The 22,963-nt window shown below is 41.6% G+C and overlaps 1 protein-coding gene across 1 annotated transcript; it reads right to left on the reverse strand.

Annotated features, from left to right (window-relative positions):
• Positions 1-8,552: 8,552 nt before the first annotated feature.
• On the reverse strand, positions 8,553-21,982 carry LOC133576071 (F-box only protein 30-like). The gene is made up of 3 exons (XM_061929020.2): positions 21,841-21,982; positions 13,751-15,334; positions 8,553-9,662 (listed from the first exon to the last, which is right to left on the reverse strand). Exons 2-3 carry the CDS (start codon positions 15,317-15,319, stop codon positions 9,441-9,443), a joined length of 1,791 nt encoding a protein of 596 aa, XP_061785004.2. The 5' UTR covers positions 15,320-15,334; positions 21,841-21,982; the 3' UTR covers positions 8,553-9,440.
• Positions 21,983-22,963: the final 981 nt, after the last annotated feature.

Genomic DNA, 22,963 nt, shown 5'->3' on the forward strand with positions numbered 1-22,963 from the left:
AGTAAAGGCAGGTGGCCAAATACTTTTGGCAATATAGTGTATTAATAAAATGTTTGGTTGTATTCTTTAAATTGATTGCCAAAAAGTGATTCAATTTTGAAATTGACACATCTCAACTGCCTGTGCGCGCTCACGTGGAGAGAATCCATTTATTTGCAGGAGGTCCACCCTAAAAAGTCAGGTCTGCCAGGGGTGTTTGAATGGTGTCAGCTGCAGGCTTAAGGAAAGGCTCAAATCATTTTCAGGACCACGGATAGCTGCCTGCAGTCAATGGCGCCTCCCAGCGTTGAACTCCATATACTCGTCCATTTATACAGGTGCGGCCATGGTATGCTCCTTCTCCTGTTGTGTTTAACTGAGGTCAAATTGCACAATGCTGACCTCTGGCGCGTATTACAGAACACTGCAGTTCTTAAAAAAGGACTTGTTGGGGAAAATATTTATTTTTTGGGTTGATTAACAAAGGGATCTGTTATCTGTTGTTTTGTCATATTGGTGCATACAGTCGTGGTCAAAAGTTTACATACACTAGTAAAAAACATAAAGTCATAGCTGTCTTGAGTTTCCAATAATTTCTACAACTCTTATTTTTTTTGTGATAGAGTGATTGGAGCACATAATTGTTGGTCACAAAAAACATTCATGAAGTTTGGTTCTTTTATGAATTTATTATGGGTCTACTGAAAATGTGACCAAATCTGCTGGGTCAAAAGTATACATACAGCAATGTTAATATTTGGTTACATGTCCCTTGGCAAGTTTCACTGCAATAAGGCGCTTTTGGTAGCCATCCACAAGCTTCTGGTTAAATTTTTGACCACTCCTCTTGACAAAATTTGGTGCAGTTCATCTAAATTTGTTGGTTTTCTGACAGGGACTTTTTTCTTCAGCATTGTCCACACAGACTTTGGGACGGCCATTGTAAAACCTTAATTCTAACCCGATTTAGCCATTCATTTACCACTTTTGACGTGTGTTTGGGGTCATTGTCCTGTTGGAACACCCAACTGCCCCCAAGACCCAACCTCCGGGCTGATGATTTTAGGTTGTCCTGAAGAATTTGGAGGTAATCCTCCTTTTTCATTGTCCCATTTACTCTCTGTAAAGCACCAGTCCCATTGGCAGCAAAACAGATCCAGAGCATAATACTACTACCACCATGCTTGACGGTAGTAATGGTGTTCCTGGGATTAAAGGCCTCACCTTTTCTCCGCCAAACATATTGCTGGGTATTGTGGCCAAACAGCTCAATTTTAGTTTCATCTGACCACAGAACTTTCCTCCAGAAGGTTTTATCTTTGTCCATGTGATCAACAGCAACCTTTAGCTTTCGGAGCAAGGACTTCCTTCTGGCATGGTAGCCTCTCAGTCCATGGCGATGCAAAACACGCTTGATTGTGGACACTGACACCTGTGTTGCAGCAGTTTCCAATTCACTGTAGACCTGCTTTTTGGTGGTTCTCGGTTGACTCTTGATCATCCTGACCAATTTTCTCTCAGCAGCAGGTGATAGCTTGCGTTTTCTTCCCGATCATGGCAGTGACAAAACTGTGCCATGCACTTTATACTTACGAACAATTGTCTGCACAGTTGCTCCTATGACCTTAAGCTGCTTTGAAATGGCTCCAAGTGACTCATAATAAATTCATAAAATAACCAAACTTCATGAATGTTTTTTGTGACCAACAAGTATGTGCTCCAATCACTCTATCACAAAAAATAAGAGTTGTAGAAATTATTGGAAACTCAAGACAGCCATGACACTATGTCCTTCACAAGTGTATGTAAACTTTTGACCACGACTGTATTTAGATTTTTAGGTTGAATGGAGATTACCACTTAGCTACATTTTTTGTCTTACAACTACATCTAGCTGCTGCTATTGATTTAAGTAGACCATGAAATATGATCTATCTTAAAGACCACAGTCTCAAAGCATATTCTAATGGGATATCTTAATACCAGTGGTGTGCCGTCAAGGCCAGCAAGGCCTTCACTGCTGGCCTAACATAACCAGAAATCATGATCATAATTCAATATAAAAGTCATTTTTTATTTACTTTCCCTAAATATCTAAAAGTATTCACATTCTCTTCATTTCCTATTATATTCCTTCCAGCGCTGTTGTTTTTAGGTTATAGAGTTTTTTATCCAATCAGAATTCAGCTAGCTTATGTTGCCATCAGTGGCGGGCCGTGCGTTTCCCACCTAGGCCTTCAGCGATGTCCTGTGTCTAATGATTACCTCTCAAAATACAAACCCCGTTTCCATATGAGTTGGGAAATTGTGTTAGATGTTTAATATAAACGGAATACAATGATTTGCAAATCATTTTCAACCCATATTCAGTTGAATATGCTACAAAGACAACATATTTGATGTTCAAACTGATAAACATTTTTTTTTTTTGCAAATAATCATTAACTTTAGAATTTGATGCCAGCAACACGTGACAAAGAAGTTGGGAAAGGTGGCAATAAATACTGATAAAGTTGAGGAATGCTCATCAAAGACTTATTTGGAACATCCCACAGGTGTGCAGGCTAATTGGGAACAGGTGGGTGCCATGATTGGGTATAAAAACAGCTTCCCAAAAAATGCTCAGTCTTTCACAAGAAAGGATGCGGCGAGGTACACCCCTTTGTCCACAACTGCGTGAGCAAATAGTCAAACAGTTTAAGAACAACGTTTCTCAAAGTGCAATTGCAAGAAATTTAGGGATTTCAACATCTACGGTCCATAATATCATCAAAAGGTTCAGAGAATCTGGAGAAATCACTCCACGTAAGCGGCATGGCCGGACACCAACATTGAATGACCGTGACCTTCGATCCCTCAGACGGCACTGTATCAAAAACCAACATCAATCTCTAAAGGATATCACCACATGGGCTCAGGAACACTTCAGAAAACCACTGTCACTAAATACAGTTCGTCCCTACATCTGTAAGTGCAAGTTAAAGCTCTACTATGCAAAGCGAAAGCCATTTATCAACAACATCCAGAAACGCCGCCGGCTTCTCTGGGCCCGAGATCATCTAAGATGAACTCATGCAAAGTGGAAAAGTGTTCTGTGGTCTGACGAGTCCACATTTCAAATTGTTTTTGGGAATATTCGACATCGTGTCATCCGGACCAAAGGGGAAGCGAACCACCCAGACTGTTATCGACGCAAAGATCAAAAGCCAGCATCTGTGATGGTATGGGGGTGCATTAGTGCCTAAGGCATGGGTAACTTACACATCTGTGAAGGCACCATTAATGCTGAAAGGTACATACAGGTTTTGGAACAACATATGCTGCCATCTAAGCGTCATCTTTTTCATGGACACCCCTGCTTATTTCAGCAAGACAATGCCAAGCCACATGCAGCACGTGTTACAACAGTGTGGCTTCGCAAAAAAAGAGTGCGGGTACTTTCCTGGACCGCCTGCAGTCCAGACCTGTCTCCCATCGAAAATGTGTGGCGCATTATGAAACGTAAAACACGACAGCGGAGACCCCGGACTGTTGAACGACTGAAGCTCTACATAAAACAAGAATGGGAAAGAATTCCACTTTCAAAGCTTCAACAATTAGTTTCCTCAGTTCCCAATCGTTTATTGAGTGTTGTTAAAAGAAAAGGTGATGTAACACAATGGTGAACATGCCCTTTCCCAACTACTTTGGCACGTGTTGCAGCCATGAAATTCTAAGTTAATTATTATTTGCAAAAAAAAAATAAAGTTTATGAGTTTGAACATCAAATATCTTGTCTTTGTAGTGCATTCAATTGAATATGGGTTGAAAAGGATTTGCAAATCATTGTATTTCGTTTATATTCACATCTAACACAATTTCCCAACTCATATGGAAACAGGGTTTGTGCCACCTGCTGGAGAAATACTATACAGCAGGGGTGCTCATTACGTCGATCGCGATCTACCGGTCGATCTCGGAGGGTGTGTCAGTCGATCACCAGCCAGGCATTAAAAAAATAGCTCTAAAAATGAGCGATCATAAATCTTCACTATGACGTCACTTTCGTCACTTGATTGACATTCACGGCACCCGAGGGTCTTCTGAGATGACGCTGGCTGCTGCCAGCTCATTAAAATTACCGACTGGAAGGCGAGAAACACTTTATTTCAACAGACTCTGGCGCCGTACCTGTCGTCAAAACTCCAAAGACCGACTGCACAGTTGCACAATAAAAGCTCTGCTTCATCCTGCCTGCGCTACCAAAATAAGAGTCTCAGAAAGCTGGCGTGCACAAGCTAGCAAGCTACGGAGTTTGCCGACAATGTATTTCTTGTAAAGTGTATACAAAGGAGTACGGAAGCTGGACAAATAAGATGCCAAAAACCAACCACTTTCATGTGGTATTGGACAGAAAGGAGGACTTTTTTTCTCCTCCATTCGAAAATGCGGACGTTATCACCACTGTCTGATTCCAATCAATGCAAGTCATCAGAATCAGGTAATACACCAACTTATATTCTTGTCTTCATGAAAGAAAGGAATCTATATGTGTTAAACATGCTTGTATTATCTTTAACCACCTTTAAGTTGTTAACAATATTAACTATATGTGTTAAACATGCTTGTATTATCTTTAACCACCTTTAAGTTGTTAACAATATTAACTATTTGTGTTAAACATGCTTGTATTATTTTTAACCACCTTTAACTTGTTAACAATATGAACTATATGTGTTAAACATGCTTGCATTATCTTTAAACACCTTTAACTTGTTAACAAAAACATATATTTCATAAATAAGTAAATATAAATTATATATATGAATGAGGTAGATCCCCACGACTTGATCAATTGAAAAGTAGCTCGCCTGCAGAAAAAGTGTGAGCCCCCCTGCTATACAGGAACACATTTACGCACTACTTTGCATTGGACCACTTCAACAGTGTACAAAACGGGTTATTTTCTGGCGCATTTAAAAATCAATAAACCAACATCAGCAATTAAAACATATCTTATGTGTTACTGTAAAAATAAAAATTGCAAAAAACATATTAAACGTGAAAAAGTAAAGAAATTAAATATCTGAACTCACAATTTGTAGAACCCATTCGAGCTTCCGGGATTGGCTGACATCGTCTCACAAGATGGCCCCTGCCTTCTATTACAAAAAATTGTCACATTGTTTTTATTTATGTGAAACATTTTTTATACTTTGTAAATCAAACTTGAATTTAATTTGATGCATGTTTTATAATAAAACAAAATCTTGGAAAAGAAGTTGCAAAATAATAACTTTAACGTCATTAACGATGAGGTAATAGGTTCAAGCGGGACAAAAATGAAACACAAATTTCATAAAAATTCCTTAATCTACTACGACCGATATTTGAATCCATGAGTAATCTGTGCCTTACAAAATAGGACAAATGATGTGCGACAAAAGGGAAATTTGTCATTGCAGGTGAAACTCAAAACATACGAGTATCGTGAAAAGGTTTGATTATTCCAGCAATCAGATTTACAAGAAGAAACTAATATATTACATAGGCGCATAACATGCAACTCAAAATATTTCAAGCCTTCTTTTGATCTAATGTTGATGATTATGGTTTATAGCTTTTTTTTAAACCTGAAATTGAAAATCTCAGAAAATTTGGGGTTTTCAGAAACTGTAAACCATCATCATCAAAATGATCAAATAAAAGCCTGACATATCTCACTTTGCATGTAATGCATTTATATCAAGGGCAGCACGGTGGAGAAGTGGTTGCTCTCAGGGAGTATCTCCTGAGTTCGATTACCGGGTTTGGGGTCTTCTTGTGTGGAGTTTGCATATTCGCCCCCTTCCTCCCACCTCCAAAGACATGCACCTGGGGATAGGTTGATTGGCAACACTAAATTGGCCCTAGTGTGTGAATGTGAATGTTGTCTGTCTATCTGTGTTGGCCCTGCGATGAGTTGGCGACTTGTCCAGGGTGTACCCTGCCTTCCGCCCGAATACAGCTGGGATAGGCCCCAGCCACTCCACCAACAAATATTTTTTTGATAAAGTATCGGGATCTATTCCAATGCATAGTTTGATTTTTTTGCTCGTATCTGCTTTTTCCGGGAAGATCTAGGCCCCTTGCTTCCTCAGATAGTTCGCACGCTGCTTGCTGCACAACAGCCATCTTGGCTTGGTCGACCACCACCGGTTTTCACTTCCGGGAAGAAATCACGTGTCGGAATACAAGCAATAGGGCATGAGTTTAAAAAAACAAATGCTAATGCATCCATTGCACCTTTTGTTTCCATTGGGTTAAGTTTTATTCTGAGCCGAGGACGTCGTTGTGGCTTGTGCAGCCCTTTGAGACATTTGTGATTAAGGGCTATATACTGTCAGTGAACTTTGATTGATTGATTAGAACTGTAAATTAACTTTTACTTGATTTTATTTTATTTTTTAGTCCCATGAGCCAAAAGAACCAGGATCTTCAGCTCTCACTGGATCGGTTCGCAGCTGAGTGTGAAGCGACTGGGATGAGAATCAGCACCTCCAAGTCCGAGTCCATGGTTCTCGCCCGGAAAAGGGTGGAGTGCCATCTCCGGGTTGGGGAGGAGATCTTGCCCCAAGTGGAGGAGTTCAAGTACCTCGGAGTCTTGTTCACGAGTGAGGGAAGAGTGGATCGTGAGATCGACAGGCGGATCGGTGCGGCGTCTTCAGTAATGCGGACGCTGTATCGATCCGTTGTGGTGAAGAAGGAGCTGAGCCGGAAGGCAAAGCTCTCAATTTACCGGTCGATCTACGTTCCCATCCTCACCTATGGTCATGAGCTTTGGGTTATGACCGAAAGGACAAGATCACGGGTACAAGCGGCCGAAATGAGTTTCCTCCGCCGGGTGGCGGGGCTCTCCCTTAGAGATAGGGTGAGAAGCTCTGTCATCCGGGGGGAGCTCAAAGTAAAGCCGCTGCTCCTCCGCATCGAGAGGAGCCAGATGAGGTGGTTCGGTCATCTGGTCAGGATGCCACCTGAGCGCCTCCCTAAGGAGGTGTTTAGGGCATGTCCGACCGGTAGGAGGCCACGGGGAAGACCCAGGACACGTTGGGAAGACTATGTCTCCCGGCTGGCCTGGGAACGCCTCGGGATCCCCCGGGAGGAGCTGGACGAAGTGGCTGGGGAGAGGGAAGTCTGGGCTTCCCTGCTTAGGCTGCTGCCCCCGCGACCCGACCTCGGATAAGCGGAAGAAGATGGATGGATGGATGGATGGATGGGAAATGTATGACCCTTAAGTCTTGTTTAACAAAGGGAACCAACGATGAAGACCATAGAATGATTGTGACACACCATGACCATGTGCACAATTGTTTCAACATTTTAGTATTCTTTTCACACTTGTATGGCAGATAAACTGTGGTTGCATTAAAAAAACGAAAATGTCTAATGACGCTAGCAGTTTGACCCTGGAATTGACTATTTCTGTTCAAATTGAATTCCGTAATTTGAAAACATCACTGCACATAATAATGGCAGCTACAGTTTCCATCTTAAAGATCTAAAAAAATTATTTGAGAATGTCCGGCATGCCAGATTGAAAAGCTTAACGACCCTTAATTTGCCCAGGTCTGCATTGTGTTTTTGTTTTTGTTTTTCAACCACTGTGCCGCGGCACACTAGTGTGCCGTGAGATAGTCTGGTGTGCCGTGGGAGATTATCTAATTTGACATATTTGGGTTAAAAATTTTTTTTGCAAACCAGTAATTATAGTCTGTAAATGATGTGTTGTTGTTGAGTGTCTAAAGCTCGGCAGAGTAACCGTGTAATACTCTTCCATATCAGTAGGTGGCAGCTGGTAGCTAATTGCTTTGTAAATGCAGGTAAAAAGGTGTCTTATGCATAAACCAAAAATAAACAAAAGGTAAGTGCCCTTAAGAAAAGGCATTGAAGCTTAGGGAAGGCTATGCAGAACGAAAGTAAAACTGAACTGGCTACAAAGTAAACAAAAAACAGAATGCTGGACGACAGCAAAGACTTACTGTGGAGCAAAGACGGCGTCCACAATGTACATCCGAACATGACATGACAATTAACAATGTCCCCACAAAGAAGGATGAAAACAACTGAAATATTCTTGATTGCTAAAACAAAGTAGATGCGGGAAATATAAGACATGAAACTGCTACGGGAAAATACCAACAAAAGAGAAAAAGCCACCAAAATAGGAGCGCAAGACACGAAATAAAACACTACACACAGGAAAACAGCAAAAAACTCCAAATAAGTCAGGGGGTGATGTGACAGGTGGTGACAGTACACCTACTTTAAAACAAGAGTTATAGTGATGCATGCTTGGTTATGCTTTAAAGTCATATCCAACAATTGCGACAATGACTTTTTACTGTCAACTGAGTTTATGATTTCTGCTGGTGGTGTGCCTCCGGATTTTTTCAATGCAAAAAATGAGCCTCGGTTAAAAAAAGGTTGAAAAACACTGCATTAGAGGGTGTGCATGGACACTGGGACTTCACATGTCGGTGTGAAAATTAAAATAAATAAACAAATTATTTGAGTATTCAGACTAATTCGGTGCATGGAAACATAGTGAGTGTGCTCTTAACTCAAAACACTCGTATCTGCAATTAACGTCTCTAATTGAAATGAATTGAAATCAATTTAGTTGGTGCTCGACACTCCCAAAACAACACAATTTGTAACATGCAGGTAATTCCGTAAAAATTGTTTGGACATTAGAACACAGTGAACGCTGACTTTGGAGGTCGATCCATTGGCATACTTGCCAACCCTCCCGGATTTTCCGGGAGACTCCCGAAATTCAGCGCCTCTCCCGAAAACCTCCCGGGACAAATAATCTCCCGATTTTCAGCCGGAGCTGGAGGCCACGCCCCCTCCGGCTCCATGCGGACCTGAGTGACGTGTCGACAGCCTGTTTTCACGTCCGCTTTCCCACAATATAAACAGCGTGCCTGCCCAATCACGTCATAACATCTACGGCTTTTAGAGAGTGCAGTTGGACAGACATCCCACAATTTAATAGTGGAAAGTATTTTTTGCTTTTATTAAAGTGAGCATAATCCCCAAAAAAATGATGTTGCATTAAACCCAGCAATATGATGGTTGACAAAAGGGTGACATTCATCCATTCATTTTTTTTTAGTAAATACTAAAATCAAACAATCCATGACGTAAACATTGACGAGCAAAAACAAATCCTGGGAACGTGCTGTCATTATTTTCTAGATTCACGCAAGTCTAGAGTGCATATATTGCACTAAAAATACAGGTGAACAATTTCTTTGTGCTTACAAAAGAGAGTCACTTGTGTTTGCAGTGCTAAGGCAACGCTCTCAATAGTGTCTTTAAGGACAACATCCATTTAACATTTAAACAGACAGTTTGTTGCATGCCTGTGGAGTGTACAGTAGCAACATGACTCGTATTGTGGTTATGAATGCCCCAATTTCCCCAAAAATGGCATGTGATCAGTCCGGTACCGGCCAGAGGCGTGGATAAGGGGAGACGTGGCGCAGGGTGGGACTCAGCAAGAAGCCGTCCAGCTTGGGACACAGAGCAGGGAGGGCCACGGGCTCGGCCCTGTGCTCTACTGTGTTGTAGTGGCACTTCTGGAGGTGCTTGGCCATGCTGGGGACGTCGCTGCAGCCCCATTTCAGCACTGGGGTGAAAGCAGTGCTGAATCTCCACACCTGAAACCAAACAAAAACACTCAATAGACGTGTTCACGTAACGATCCAGGTGGGAAATGTGCTGCAAGTACAGTGGTACAGCTAAAGTAGAAGACCAATTAAAAAAATACACAAAAACTGAAATGAGTTCTTCGCAGCAAAAACGGCCCATTGAAAAGCATTAAAAATGCCATTTTTTTAAATCATAAACCCAATCCTTTATATCTGACCTGGGCAAATTAAGGCCCAGGGGCCACATGCAGCCCATTAAGCTTTTCAATCTGGCAAGCCGGACAATCCAAAATAATTTTTTTAGATCTTTAACATGGAAAGTGTAGCTGCCATTATGATGTGCAGTGATGTTTTCAAATGACTGTAAGTCTTGAACTATACAAAGTATTTCAATAGTTGGAATCTGCGCTTTTGCATGATATACTAGTTACTATGGTAATCTAATTAGTTACTATGGTCATCTAATTAGTTACTATGGTAATCTAAGTCACAGCAGCTCAGACAAGGCACCAAGCAGTGTTTCCGTTTCCACAGAGCGTTTCCAGGGCGGCCAGCCTGAAATGCGGGTGTCAGGGACAGACGCGGAAGGAGATTTCCACAGGAAAATTCTAAAACTTAGTGGTTTAAGTTTTTTTTTTTACCCTTCGCTTTCATATTTCGCTGTGTTTGTTGCGTTTTGCTTGATAATAAAATATGTCAATCGATAGGGGGTGTGACGTTCATATGTTGTCAATATTCAGTGTTTTATAGTCCATAGTTAACATTGTACATCCCATATTCTTTATTTTCATGTACATTCTGGGTGTCTCATTCAGTAAAAAAATTTAAAATGCCATTCCGTTTTTAGCATTCAATCAGACATTATTGTGAGGTTTTGTATTACACATTTTTTTCTCTAAATTTGCCCCCCCCAGTCAAAATATATGCCCAGGCCTGCTTTATTCTCTAAATTTGCCCCCCCCAGTCAAAATATATGCCCAGGCCTGCTTTATATTAATGATTGTACTACTGGCATTCAATTGTTACATTTATCCACCAGAGAGCACTAATTCCTCCCTACTATTCAAAGCTTACAATTTCTCCCATTTTGCAATTTTCTGCAAAAGTGCTACTCAAATAGGACTACAACAAACTAATTTGATAGTCAATTAGTCATGGACTACCGTAACAATTAGTCATCTAATTTTATTATGAAGCGTGATAAATCTCTAGAAAGAGGTTCCGCAGCCTCCGAAGCAGAACCTCAAGGTTCTGTAACAGCTTCTTCCCTCAGGCCGTAAGACTCTTGAACGCATCATAATTATCCCCTCAACTCTCCCCAAAATGGATTAACTCGCTGGAATAAAAAAGACAATATAACATACATCCATAAACGTGGATGCATGTGAAAAAGTGCAATATATTTATCTGTACAGTAATCTATTTATTTATTTATATATGCACCTTATTGCTTTTTTATCCTGCACTACCATGAGCTCATGTAACGAAATTTCGTTCTTATCTGTGCTGTAAAGTTCAAATTTGAATGACAATAAAAAGGAAGTCTAAGTCTAAGTCTATCTATTCATTGGCTTTTCAGCTTAAAATATTTCTGGAACGTTATAACAATAAGGATTATCACTTATTTATGAACTGTACTTCTCATTAAGCTTCTGCAAAACTAAACATATCTATTACACTTTGGTCCATTTAAAAATCAAGCTGTAGAAAGCCATTAATAGTACCACAGATTTTTTTTTAGGACTGCACAAATAATAATAGTTGTCCCTTGCTACTACAGCACATCGTGCTTAGAATATTGCGGCTTCACTACATTCCAGATTTTTAGTTTTTTTTTTATTATATGGGAGAACATGCAAACTCTACACAGAAAGACCCCCGGAATCGCACCCAGGACCTTGTTATTGTGAGGCACCAGCACTAACAATATATGATAATAAATGTGGCTGACGATAGACATTTTAATTCTACCGTTACATGGAGATAATGCATGTGTCCCAAAGTTTTGGCAGTAATCACCGCCTCCGTGGCGGCAAATAAACTAAGTTTCTTATAATGACGAGGAATAACTAAACATGCTTTAACACACACACACACACGAGGATACAATAAGTCATGCTAACCGATAACAGGAAAGCTAGTGGTCTTGCATGTAAACAAGGCTAGGTGGATCGAAATTGAAAGGACAGAATAATAAATGCTATTTACATTTTAACAGAAGTGTAGATAGAACAACGTTGCAACCGAAAATAACCAGACAGGAACAGTCAATTAGCAAAGAGATTAATAATATTTTGGAGAAAATATACAACGTGAAATGAGGCAACAGGACGCCAATTTAATAGTACTAGTTACTCTAAAATGTTTCTATTATCATTACATACCAAATAAAATGATATACATTGTAATCGCGGGACAATGCAATATACATCGCAATGTAGATTTTAGGCCCTACCGTCCATCCCTAATTACAGTGTAGTATTTGTCGTATTTTCTTCAATAAGACATCTTCACATTGGTGAGACTTGAATGTGGAACAATATCCGACGCCAACAATGGGACGCAGCATCGGACATTCAGCGCAGCATTTCAGGCGAACTGAGACTGAACAAATCATTTATCAGCAGATTTCCGAGCAAAGTGGAGACAAACTCTTTTGATGCGCTTCAATTTCAACATCAATAAAACAGCTTTGGCTTGAGCTACTTGGAATGACAACACACGAGACAGAATGCTAACAACACAGCGAATGATCGTATCTGCGACTGTTTACCAAGCTTTCGCGGAACAACTTTTGCCTGTGGTTTCAGCACTCAAAGCCCAATTCTAATTTAGAAGAATTGCCCAGAATCTGACAAAATATTTCCACCTTGTGGTCGTGTTTTAGTAGCTGGGCGACGGCCATAGCGATGACGCTTGGAGGATCCAGCGGGCTACTGGTGAGTACAGTACAATACAGTAAAACACACTCAAGGTTACTATATTGCAGTGCTTCTCAAATATTTTGTTACGCCCCTCTCTAGGAAGAAGAAACTATACTCTCCATTGTCTATAAAATTGTTATAACTATACCTCTGCATAACATGGTAAGCTTAATAACATTAAAGGAAACAATACCCCCTGACATCGTGGCCCGCCCCACTATTTGAGAAGGACTGCTATATTGGGTGAAACAAATCTATATGGGTGTTGCTTCATGTTTACAGTGCTTTAATGTTAAAAAACACGTTTAGTAAGTCAAAACAGTTTTTTTTTTCTTATGAAAATAATAATCCTACTTTGTGGAAATCCGTGTATCGTGGTCATTGTCTGGTCTCCATTAACCGCCATAAACAAGGGACGACTGTATCATTATAATAGTCAAATACGGCACTTAAATATTAATTAGCCAAAGGATGTTAATGTTCTTGATTCTAGAAAGCTACACACAGATACATGGACAAGGTTTGGCTGGAGGACTTTGGCTAAAATGATAGTTAAAGGTATTGTTTTCACACAGTTAGCTAGCGAGCTAGGTAACAATTATCCTCCTCTGGAAGTCTGACATGGCTCTGCTTGAAATGCACCGCCATGAAAAGAGAGGTCCGCTTTGCAAAAATCGCATCGAGTTATTTGTATTTTTGACGTGTTTAGGGTGAAATGTTCCCACACCTTCAATGTTTTCGGTGTTGTTGTAGTGGCTGCAGCTAGTTTTCTCTTCCTGTTGCTGACTCGCGTTCTATGTCCGTTTCTACCAAGAATAACACAAGTGATGACATCACAGACTATCGACAAATTGTATTTTAGATTCCAATAACTATTGGCAATTTCAACTTTCAATTAAAAAAAACAAAATCTAAACTTAACTGTGGGATTATCATTGGGATGATATACTTTTAAAAGTGGCACACATGTTGATGTACCTCATTTTTAATGCAGTTTTTGGGAAGTTGACAGTTTTTGTCTGTAGGTTCAAATGTGTGAGTGCATTCTTAGGACCTCCTAAGGATCGAAAGAACGAGATGTAATTTGCATTGCACTAATTCATTCATCCTTTAAGATTATTTTTTAGTTTTACTATTAATAGGGGTTCAGTTATTTTTTCACTTCCAGCTTACTTTGTGTTTAATCTGCCACGAAACCGCCCTGCGCCCACTGGAGCACTGTGTCTTCTCCCACTGCAGCTCCACTATGCCTCTGGTCTGGAGGAGACCGCTGCACACGTCCCTCATGGTCCGCGATACTAAAGACAGCTGGCACAGACTGAAACTGTCCAGGAAGCCAGTTATGTGCCATAGTATCTCATGCGGTAGTCCGCTGAACAGGTTGGACTGGGAATCGCCTGAAGGTTTTGAACCGGGACACAGCAGGACTCCGAAGGACCTGAGCCGCCTGTCAAAGATCACCTTGGCCCCTGGACGCGAGGGGTAAAACCTCTGCTGGGAGAAGGGGCAGCCGTAAAAAGCGAGGGGGCAACGATGCGCTATCCACCCGTCGAGACCAGGCTGAATGTCACCGTGGACATTAGTGAAATGCGAGGAGAACTGATCCCGGCGAAAAGACTGAGCGCAGATTTCTTTCAGGACGAGACCACGCCATAGGTAGCCATCGGGTCTGGGATGGGTGGCTAAGGCCATGTCGCCGACCCTTATGTAGTTCTCCGGGCTGGCTGCTAAAAAAGAGAAGGTCTGCGTACCGAAATCAACGTGTCTTCCGTCAATACCAAACGTATCCGAGATCTTCTGAGAGTCTCTGGACTTTTCCAGGCAGAAGATGTTCTCCTCTGCTGTGATGACATCAATTTCTTCAAGTTCCATGGGGTCCTCACCCTGTTCCAGATCAGCTTTGTCCTCCATCTTAGCTTGTGATCGACACAGAGACTTGTCATGGTCAAAACCCTGACAGCTGTGCGGCATCCACTCAGGCTTGTGGCTTTCTGGGATCAGCCCCCTTTCTTGTAGCACCACATGACCAGCCCTTTGCGCCACTCCCTTGCTGATGTGCATGGGAGTTCCCTTTTGATTGATCTCTAGACACTCAGTTACTGAACTATTTGGATCTCTTTCTTCCTGACACCCATTTGCACTCAGTCCACGCTGCATGAGGCGGCCCAGTCTACTCGCCTGGAGAGTGGCCTCTGCTCTCATGCCTTCAGTGCAGCTATCGGGGGCACCAGCACTGCTGACCAACTCCAAAGCGGTGGCCAAGCTCCTCGCTGTCTCCAAAGTGGCCTCGTGCAGCTTAGTGTCGTTCTGCTCATTCAGTCCAATAATTCCATTAATAATTCTCTCTCTCGCAGATTCTGCGGAGGATGAAGATTGTGACGAGAACGGGACAGTTGGCTCTATTACCCTCACAACCTTACTCTCTGTGCTCAGCGAACCCCTCTCGACATTTGGCGCAACACCACTTAACTCCATAGTACAGCACACCACCCCGGCAGGACACACCTCTAGATGCGCGTACGTTTGTTGGCGCACCACAGTGGCAGGGCAGCCATAGGCACTGTTCAGGCAGGGGACTCTCAAAAGAGGGCACAGGAGGTGGTGCTCCTCGGCTTTGCAGGAGTGAAAGATGGCCCCGCACACCTGCGGGCAGGCGATAAGATCGCAGGAGAAGCCCAGCTGTGGTCTGATCATGCATCTCTGGTTAACACAGCTCATACAGTGAGAATGGTCTTCATCCATCTTCACAATTCTTTACTGCAAAATACGAGGACAAAAACACATTTGTTGGCATTGAATTGGAACATAGCAGAGTCTTAAAAGAATCCCTCCAGGATTTCACGGGCTTTTTTGATGATTGTTTCACCAAGTGTAGCACAGGAAATATATATGGAATATGTAGTGGTTACTTATTATTCACGGTAAGAAAAGCTGCAACAATCATTAAAAGCTGCAGCTTTTAAAAGAAAGTTGCGGCATTTTATTCCAATAACAATTAATTAGCCTTAACCTCAAAAAGCACAAGATTTCAACACAAATTGGACAACATATACCCTATTGATGTTTTACTTGTGTTATACCCCGCTGATTTAAAAGTAGACACTAGATGGCAGTAAAAGCACATATGCAGAGCTAATTGTAAAGTTACTGTACTGTTTTAATGAATAACAACCAATCATAGTAATAATTAATTATAATTACAGAAACATTTGCAATTTGTGGTGCCCTGTTGTCCACAAGTTCTCCGTATTAGTTTCACGCTTAAAAAGTGTTAAGTTAAAGTACTGTAAACATTAATTTATGTTCTAACACATTAACTTTTAAAAGAGCTCTGTAGCGGTAATTTTTGCTAGTAAATGAGAGATTATTGTCGCACTTCAATATATCTGTCATGTAAATGCTGCCTCTTAGCGAGGTCAGCATTGCAAATGAGAATCTGTTTGAAATGCTCTTACCCTAAAAAATAAATGTTCTAATAAATATATAAAAACATTTCAACGAGGAAGTTATTGGCTATATACATTACCCAGAAAGCTTAGCACTGTAGACAGGAACTCGAAGTAGCACTGAGCTATGCGGAAGGACGACAACTGCTGTTTGAGCAATAGATATATTTTTTATATATTGTTACATGTTGTTGTTCCTGCTTTGGCTACACAAAAAAAACTCCATTAGTTGTAAATAGACAGTTGACGTTTGCTTTTGAGTGCCGCTCAGAGACAACTTTGATAAGCGGAAATGTTGTTGATTGGCTAAAATGTGCGGAGAAGTTGCGGACATTGTGCAAAGTTGTGAATCTGCACGTAATTTGAGGGAACGGTTGAAGTTGCACATTAGCGAATCCCTAGAGGGACCGATAAATCAACTGTAATGAAATTGCTTGATGGAAGTTCTTAACTATAACCGACACCTTCCACAATATCAATTAATAAAAAGCAAAACCGCATGGCATGCTGGATCACATTCATACGCATAATAAATTATCCTTTAATCAATGTGATCGCATTCAGAGGGAAGGGGAATAATGCCAAAATCCAGCACAGTACGAATGGCGTAGTAGAGGGCTCGGGAACCTATGGCTCTTGAGCCAGATGTGGATCTTTTGATGACTGCATCTGGCTCTCAGATAAATCTTAGCTGATATTGCTTAACACGATAAGTATTGAATAATTCCGCTGGAAATCACAGTTAAAAATAACGTTCAAAATATAAAACGTTCTCATGCATTTTAATCCATCCATCCGTTTTCTGCCGCACCTGTTCAAGGTTGCGGGGGGCTCAGCCAATCCCAGCTGTCCTTCGGGGTACAGGAAGGTCGCATTAATGGTAAGAAGTATTTTATTTATTATTGGTTAGCTTCAGAATAACAATGTTATTAAAAAGAATAAGAGACTTATAATACTCTAAAAATGTGGGTCTTACTTAAAAATGCACGCATTTAGTTGTGTTCAGTGTTAAAAAATATGATATGGCTCTCAGTTATTTTACAATATTTGGCTTTCATGGCTCTCTCAGCCAAAAAGGTTCCCGACCCCTGGCGTAGTATAATAAAGTATGCCCCAAACCAAAAATGTTACAGCAAAATAACATATTACTCTTAACTCTAGCTAATTTTAGGGTTTTTACATTGTTGTGACTATTTCCTCACTACAGGACATCTACTCTACCAGGGCCACCAGGAGAGCACACAACATCATAAAGGACAGTACACACCCCCAGCACAGTCTCTTCAGCCTCCTACCATTAGGCAGGCGATACAGGAGCCTGAAATCCAAGACTACGAGACTGACAAACAGTTTCTACCCACAGGCCATCAGGCTTGTGAATGCTAACTTGTGAATGCCAGCCCCCCCCCCCGTTTTACTTTTATCTTTTTGAACAAAAGACAGCTATCATGACCACCCCCGAACTGTGAACCATCACTGTAGACACTTTTCACCTTTGATCACTAAAGACACTTTAACTGCTGCTGTGACCAAATGTCACCTCCATATTTATACTGTTGACTGTCAATCAGAATGTGCAATAATGTTATGATACTTACTGTGCCTTGTATATACATTTTTATTTTTATTTTAGCCAAGTACCGTGTGACTTGTTGAATGGTGGACTAGTAAAGATTTTCATTGTACGGCAAACTGTCTGTTTAACTGTGCATATGTCAATAAACAATCTTGAATCTAAAAGGGCATGGATGTTTTGTGAGACCTCGCCATACTTTCTGAGAGACCTCGCGATACTTTCTGAGAGACCTCGCGATACCTTCTGAGAGACCTCGCGATACTTTCTGAGAGACCTCGCGATACTTTGAGAGACCTCGCGATACTTTCTGAGAGACCTCGCGATACTTTCTGAGAGACCTCGCGATACTTTCTGAGAGACCTCGCGATACTTTCTGAGAGACCTCGCGATACTTTCTGTGAGACCTCGCGATACTTTCTGTGAGACCTCGCGATACTTTCTGTGAGACCTCGCGATACTTTCTGTGAGACCTCGCGATACTTTCTGTGAGACCTCGCGATACTTTCTGCGAGACCTCGCGATACTTTCTGCGAGACCTCGCGATACTTTCTGCGAGACCTCGCGATACTTTCTGCGAGACCTCGCGATACTTTCTGCGAGACCTCGCGATACTTTCTGCGAGACCTCGCGATACTTTCTGCGAGACCTCGCGATACTTTCTGCGAGACCTCGCAAAAGGTTTTTTGCCTATGTCAGTGAACCTTAAGTAAAACAGACACAGCGATGGTGAACCGGAAGTGAAACAGACACAGCGATGGAGAAGCCTACCCATCATCTGTGCTCCGTTGTGAGACCAAAATACGAGTTGATGTCTTTATATGTAAGGCCAATACTAAAATATAAATCAATAAACTTGTCCCATGGATGATGGGTAGGCTCCTCCATTGCCGTGTCTGTTTCACTTCCGGTTCACCATCACTGTGTCTGTTTTACTTACGGTTCACTAACATAGGAAAGAAAACCTTTTGCGAGATCTCACAAAACATTTTTTCCCCTCCATGTCCGTTTAGGGCAGGGGTCGGCAACCTTTACCACTCAAAGTGCCATTTTGACCCGTTTCACAAATTCAAGAAAACAATGTGAGCCACAAAACTCTTTTGAAATTTAAAATGAAATAACACTGCATACAGTTTTTTTTAAAATTTGTGCTATGTATAAACCAGACACGCGGCCCGCGAGACGTTATTTCACGAGTTCTGTATGAATGGCGCTTGACAGCGTCATACTTGCCAACCCTCCAAATTTTTCCGGGAGACTCCCGCAATTCAGGGCAACTATTCTATCGAATGTCTGCTGATTTTCACCAAAACGACAATAATAAGGGCCTGCCGTAATGGCACTGTCTTTAGCGCCCTCTACAGGCTGTATAAACAGCGTGCCAGCCCAGTCACATGTTGTATGCGGCTTCTGCAGACACACATAAGTGACTGCAACGCTTACTTAGTCAACAGCTATACAGGTTACACTGAGGGTGGCCATATAAAACAACTTTAACACTGTTACTAATATGCGCCACACTGTGAACCCACACCAAACAAGAATGACAAACACATTTCTGGAGAACATCCCCACAACATAACAAATACCCAGAATCCCATGCAGCACTAACTCTTCCGGGCTACATTATACACCCCCGCTACCACCAAACCCCGACCCCCCTCCCCCCTCTCTGCGTCGGTTGACGTGGGCGGGGCTGGGGGGAAGGGGGGGCGTTTTAGCGGGGGGTGTATAATGTAGCCCGGAAGAGTTAGTGCTGCATGGGATTCTGGGTATTTGTTCTGTTGTGTTTATGTTGTGTTACGGTGCGGATGTTCTCCAGAAATGTGTTTGTCATTCTTGTTTGGTGTGGGTTCACAGTGTGGCGCATATTAGTAACAGTGTTAAAGTTGTTTTATACGGCCACTAGAGATGCGCGGTTTGCGGACACAACCGCGGAGTCCGCGGATTATCCGCGGATCGGGCGGGTGACATTTAAAAAAATAAGATTTTATCCGCTCGCGGGTCGGGTCGGGCGGATTAATTAGATATTTTTTTTTTTTTTTTTTTTTTTGCGGGTGGCAGTTAAACCAATTGGGAAATATATATACATAGTTAAATGTTGTTACCCACATACGAAAAACGAGCAGGCACCTGCAGCATATGCCACAACAGAAGAAAAAAAAAGAAAAGAGATGGACACTTTTACGGAGCGGAGGGACGCCTCGCCGGGGTCCGGGACCGAGGCTCCTTCCCCCGAGAGGGCCCCACCGGGAGCCGTAGCTGAGGCGATCCGCGAGAAGGGCCCGACGCACGTCCAGGGTCACTACCGCGCCCACCGCACCGACACCCCGCCTCTTCCGCTTTCGCCGCGGCCGGCGTCACGCGCAGCAGGTAAGCAGTTTACCTGCCCGCCACCCCCGTGGCCGGGGGCTCGTAACATGGGTCACTCCGCGCGCTCCGCCCGCGCAGCTTACCTGCTTGCTCGCAAAATGATTATTAGCATTCAGACAGGTTAAAATGTTGCTAAAACCATCACTTTTCTATCAGTCACAGTGACTTTTCAAAACAAAAATATTACAGCAAAAATCATATGGGTTGATTGACATGTTTATTCTGTAAGCTAACTTCAATAGTTTGAAATTATTTTGACAGTTAATGCCAGTTATCCTGTCAACCTTTCACAAGACTTCAATTTGTTAATTGAAAGTATAAATAGTATAAACACTTTTAACAGTATGTCGTGCTGTGAAATACAGCCGACAGGATGGCGCACCAAACACAAAGCAAGGCCATGCTGCAGGAGAACAAAGGACTTCTTTCATTTAAGGTTTGTGATAAACCATCAAACTCATTCGTTAAAAGGACTCTATAGTAATATAAAGCGAATTTTTCTGGACATTATCATGCAAGAAAAGTTTATTTTTGGGACCGCGATCACCGCGTAATGATTTTTAAAGGTTGCATTACATTATTAACTGTCCCATGTGATCAGCCAGTGCGATTGGAAGTCCATGCTCAATTATTGCCTCCGTAAATAAAACTTCGGCATTTATCACATCCAAAGAATCTGTTTGGGCGACGAAAAACGTTGAAAGTTTTCCACTTGTATCGCTAGCAACGGCATTAGACTTGTGTTTTTTTGTCCCAACGTGGTCTTTTACATCACTAATTCCTCCGTGTCCGATCGAAAAATCTTGTCTGCACAAGGTGCAATTCGCGTAGTTTTCACCCTTTTTTTTTTTTTTTAATTAATATTAGATATATAACAACGGGCGGATGGCGGGCGGATGCAGTTATGATCAAACGTTACATCGGGTGGATGGCGGATGGTTGACGACTTTCTGCCGCGGTTGCGGATGAAATAAATTGCCTATCCGCGCATCTCTAACGGCCACCCTCAGTGTGACCTGTATGGCTGTTGACCAAGTTTGCGTTGCAGTCCCTTACTTGTGAAGGGCAGAGCCCGCATAAAACATGTGACTGGGCCGGCACGCAGATAGTGTAAAATCGGTCGCTAAAGGCACACCCTCAATATTGTTGCCCCGGGAGATTTTTGGGAGAGGCACTGAAATTCGGAAGTCTCCAGGAAAAATCGTGAGGGTCAGCAAGTATGCAGCTGAGCAGCATCAGAGTGATCAAAGAGCCGCGGGTTGCCGACCGCTGGTTTAGGGGCTTCGTAATTTCCTACGATTGTAGGGAGATAGGCGCCCGCACCCCCCACGACCCCGAAGGGAAAAAGCGGTATAAAATGGATGGATGGATTACAGGAGTATAACAAAAAATGATGTTCATGTTTACTACTTGAAGCAGCCTGTGGTTGCACTCGCTCCACAGTGTAATAGTCAAAGTCGTTTAGGTTTTAATAACTGAAGTTTGACCTTTAATCAAGCTTTTTTTTTAATAATGAAAGCAAGTCCAAATAATGGCATGTTTGTCTACAAGGCTGCAAATATAAGAATACTACTCCACACACAACGCATTGCAAATACTTACAAGTCAAATATTACGATTGCACCTTAACTTTTGGTGTTTGCGAAACATAGGCGTAGCAGTTTGTTTTCTTCAAACAGAAAACAGACCTTTTTTCACAGGACGACCTATTTTAAGAAGCCCTTGTCAAACTGTTGTCATGTCTTGCGTATGTAGCTTTAGCTTGAGTCATCTCTACGGAGCCCTTTGGCTAATAACAACTAGCATTGTCGGAAGTTCACAAGTGCATCCATGCTAAAGTTAGCATTAAAAACTGTACGTTATCCTCTTACCTTTTGTCGTTGGGTGATATGCATGTATATAAATTAAAATAAACTTGCAGCGTGAATGATAACTAACGTTCCCTACGCTACACTTCCTGGTCCACTTCCTGGACCGACTTGTCTGCCGGGTCACGTGACCGACAGAGTTACACCATTTACCGTAACTTTTTCTTCTTCTCTATTATATGGCGGGTCTCCGCCAATGTTTTTCTTTCTTTTTTTTTATTTGGATTTTTATTTTTTATTGACCAACAAATATCCATTTGAAATTCACACAAAATTCAAGGCATATTCAACATCAAGAAAATAAAACGAAAGCAAATACAGATAGGGTAATAATACTAAAAAATAAAAAAAATAATTAAAAAAAGACAAAAAAGGTCTAACTATATCATTTTAAATGTTTTTTTAACACGGATTTCAATTGAAGGGCTTTTGCACTTTTAATCATTTTCCAAGATTTTATTGTTAATTGTCACTACAGCAGGTCCAAAATAATGGCATGTTTGTCTACAATGCTGCAAACTGCAAAAGATAAGAACACTACTCATCCTACTCAGTGGCTCTTGTGGTTAGAGCAGTGGTTCTTAACCTTGTTGGAGGTACCGAACCCCACCAGTTTCATATGCGCATTCACCGAACCCTTCTTTAGTGAAAAATAAAATGTATTTTTCTTAATTTAATCTTAATTGATAAATAATAATCATGAAATTATGTTATTATATTAAAGAAATACTAATAAAGATATATTTTATAAACAGAAAGTTACAGGAATGTACACACGATCCCATGTTTACATCTCATTGTGCAACATGTGAATGTTTTATTGGGAACTAAATGCGATATCTTAAAGGGGTACAAATTATTTCCAAAGCAGGACCCCCACCCAGACATACAATACTAGTGCACAGCTCATGAAAAACAATATTTTTTGTTATTGTCATTGTAAGTGGGCCAAAAGACTTATATTAGAAAATAATGTCATGGAAATGACTGCTGTCATTTGATTATAATAATAAAACATTTAACTTGTTATTTAGTCAGGTTTGGGACAGGTGTGCTGCAGGTGTGGCCACAGTGCATGTGGACGTCTGACGTCGCTCACATGTGCTCCACTGAAGGCTCAAGGAGT

This window comes from Nerophis lumbriciformis, linkage group LG34 (assembly GCF_033978685.3).
Source record: "Nerophis lumbriciformis linkage group LG34, RoL_Nlum_v2.1, whole genome shotgun sequence".
NCBI lineage: Eukaryota > Metazoa > Chordata > Actinopteri > Syngnathiformes > Syngnathidae > Nerophis > Nerophis lumbriciformis.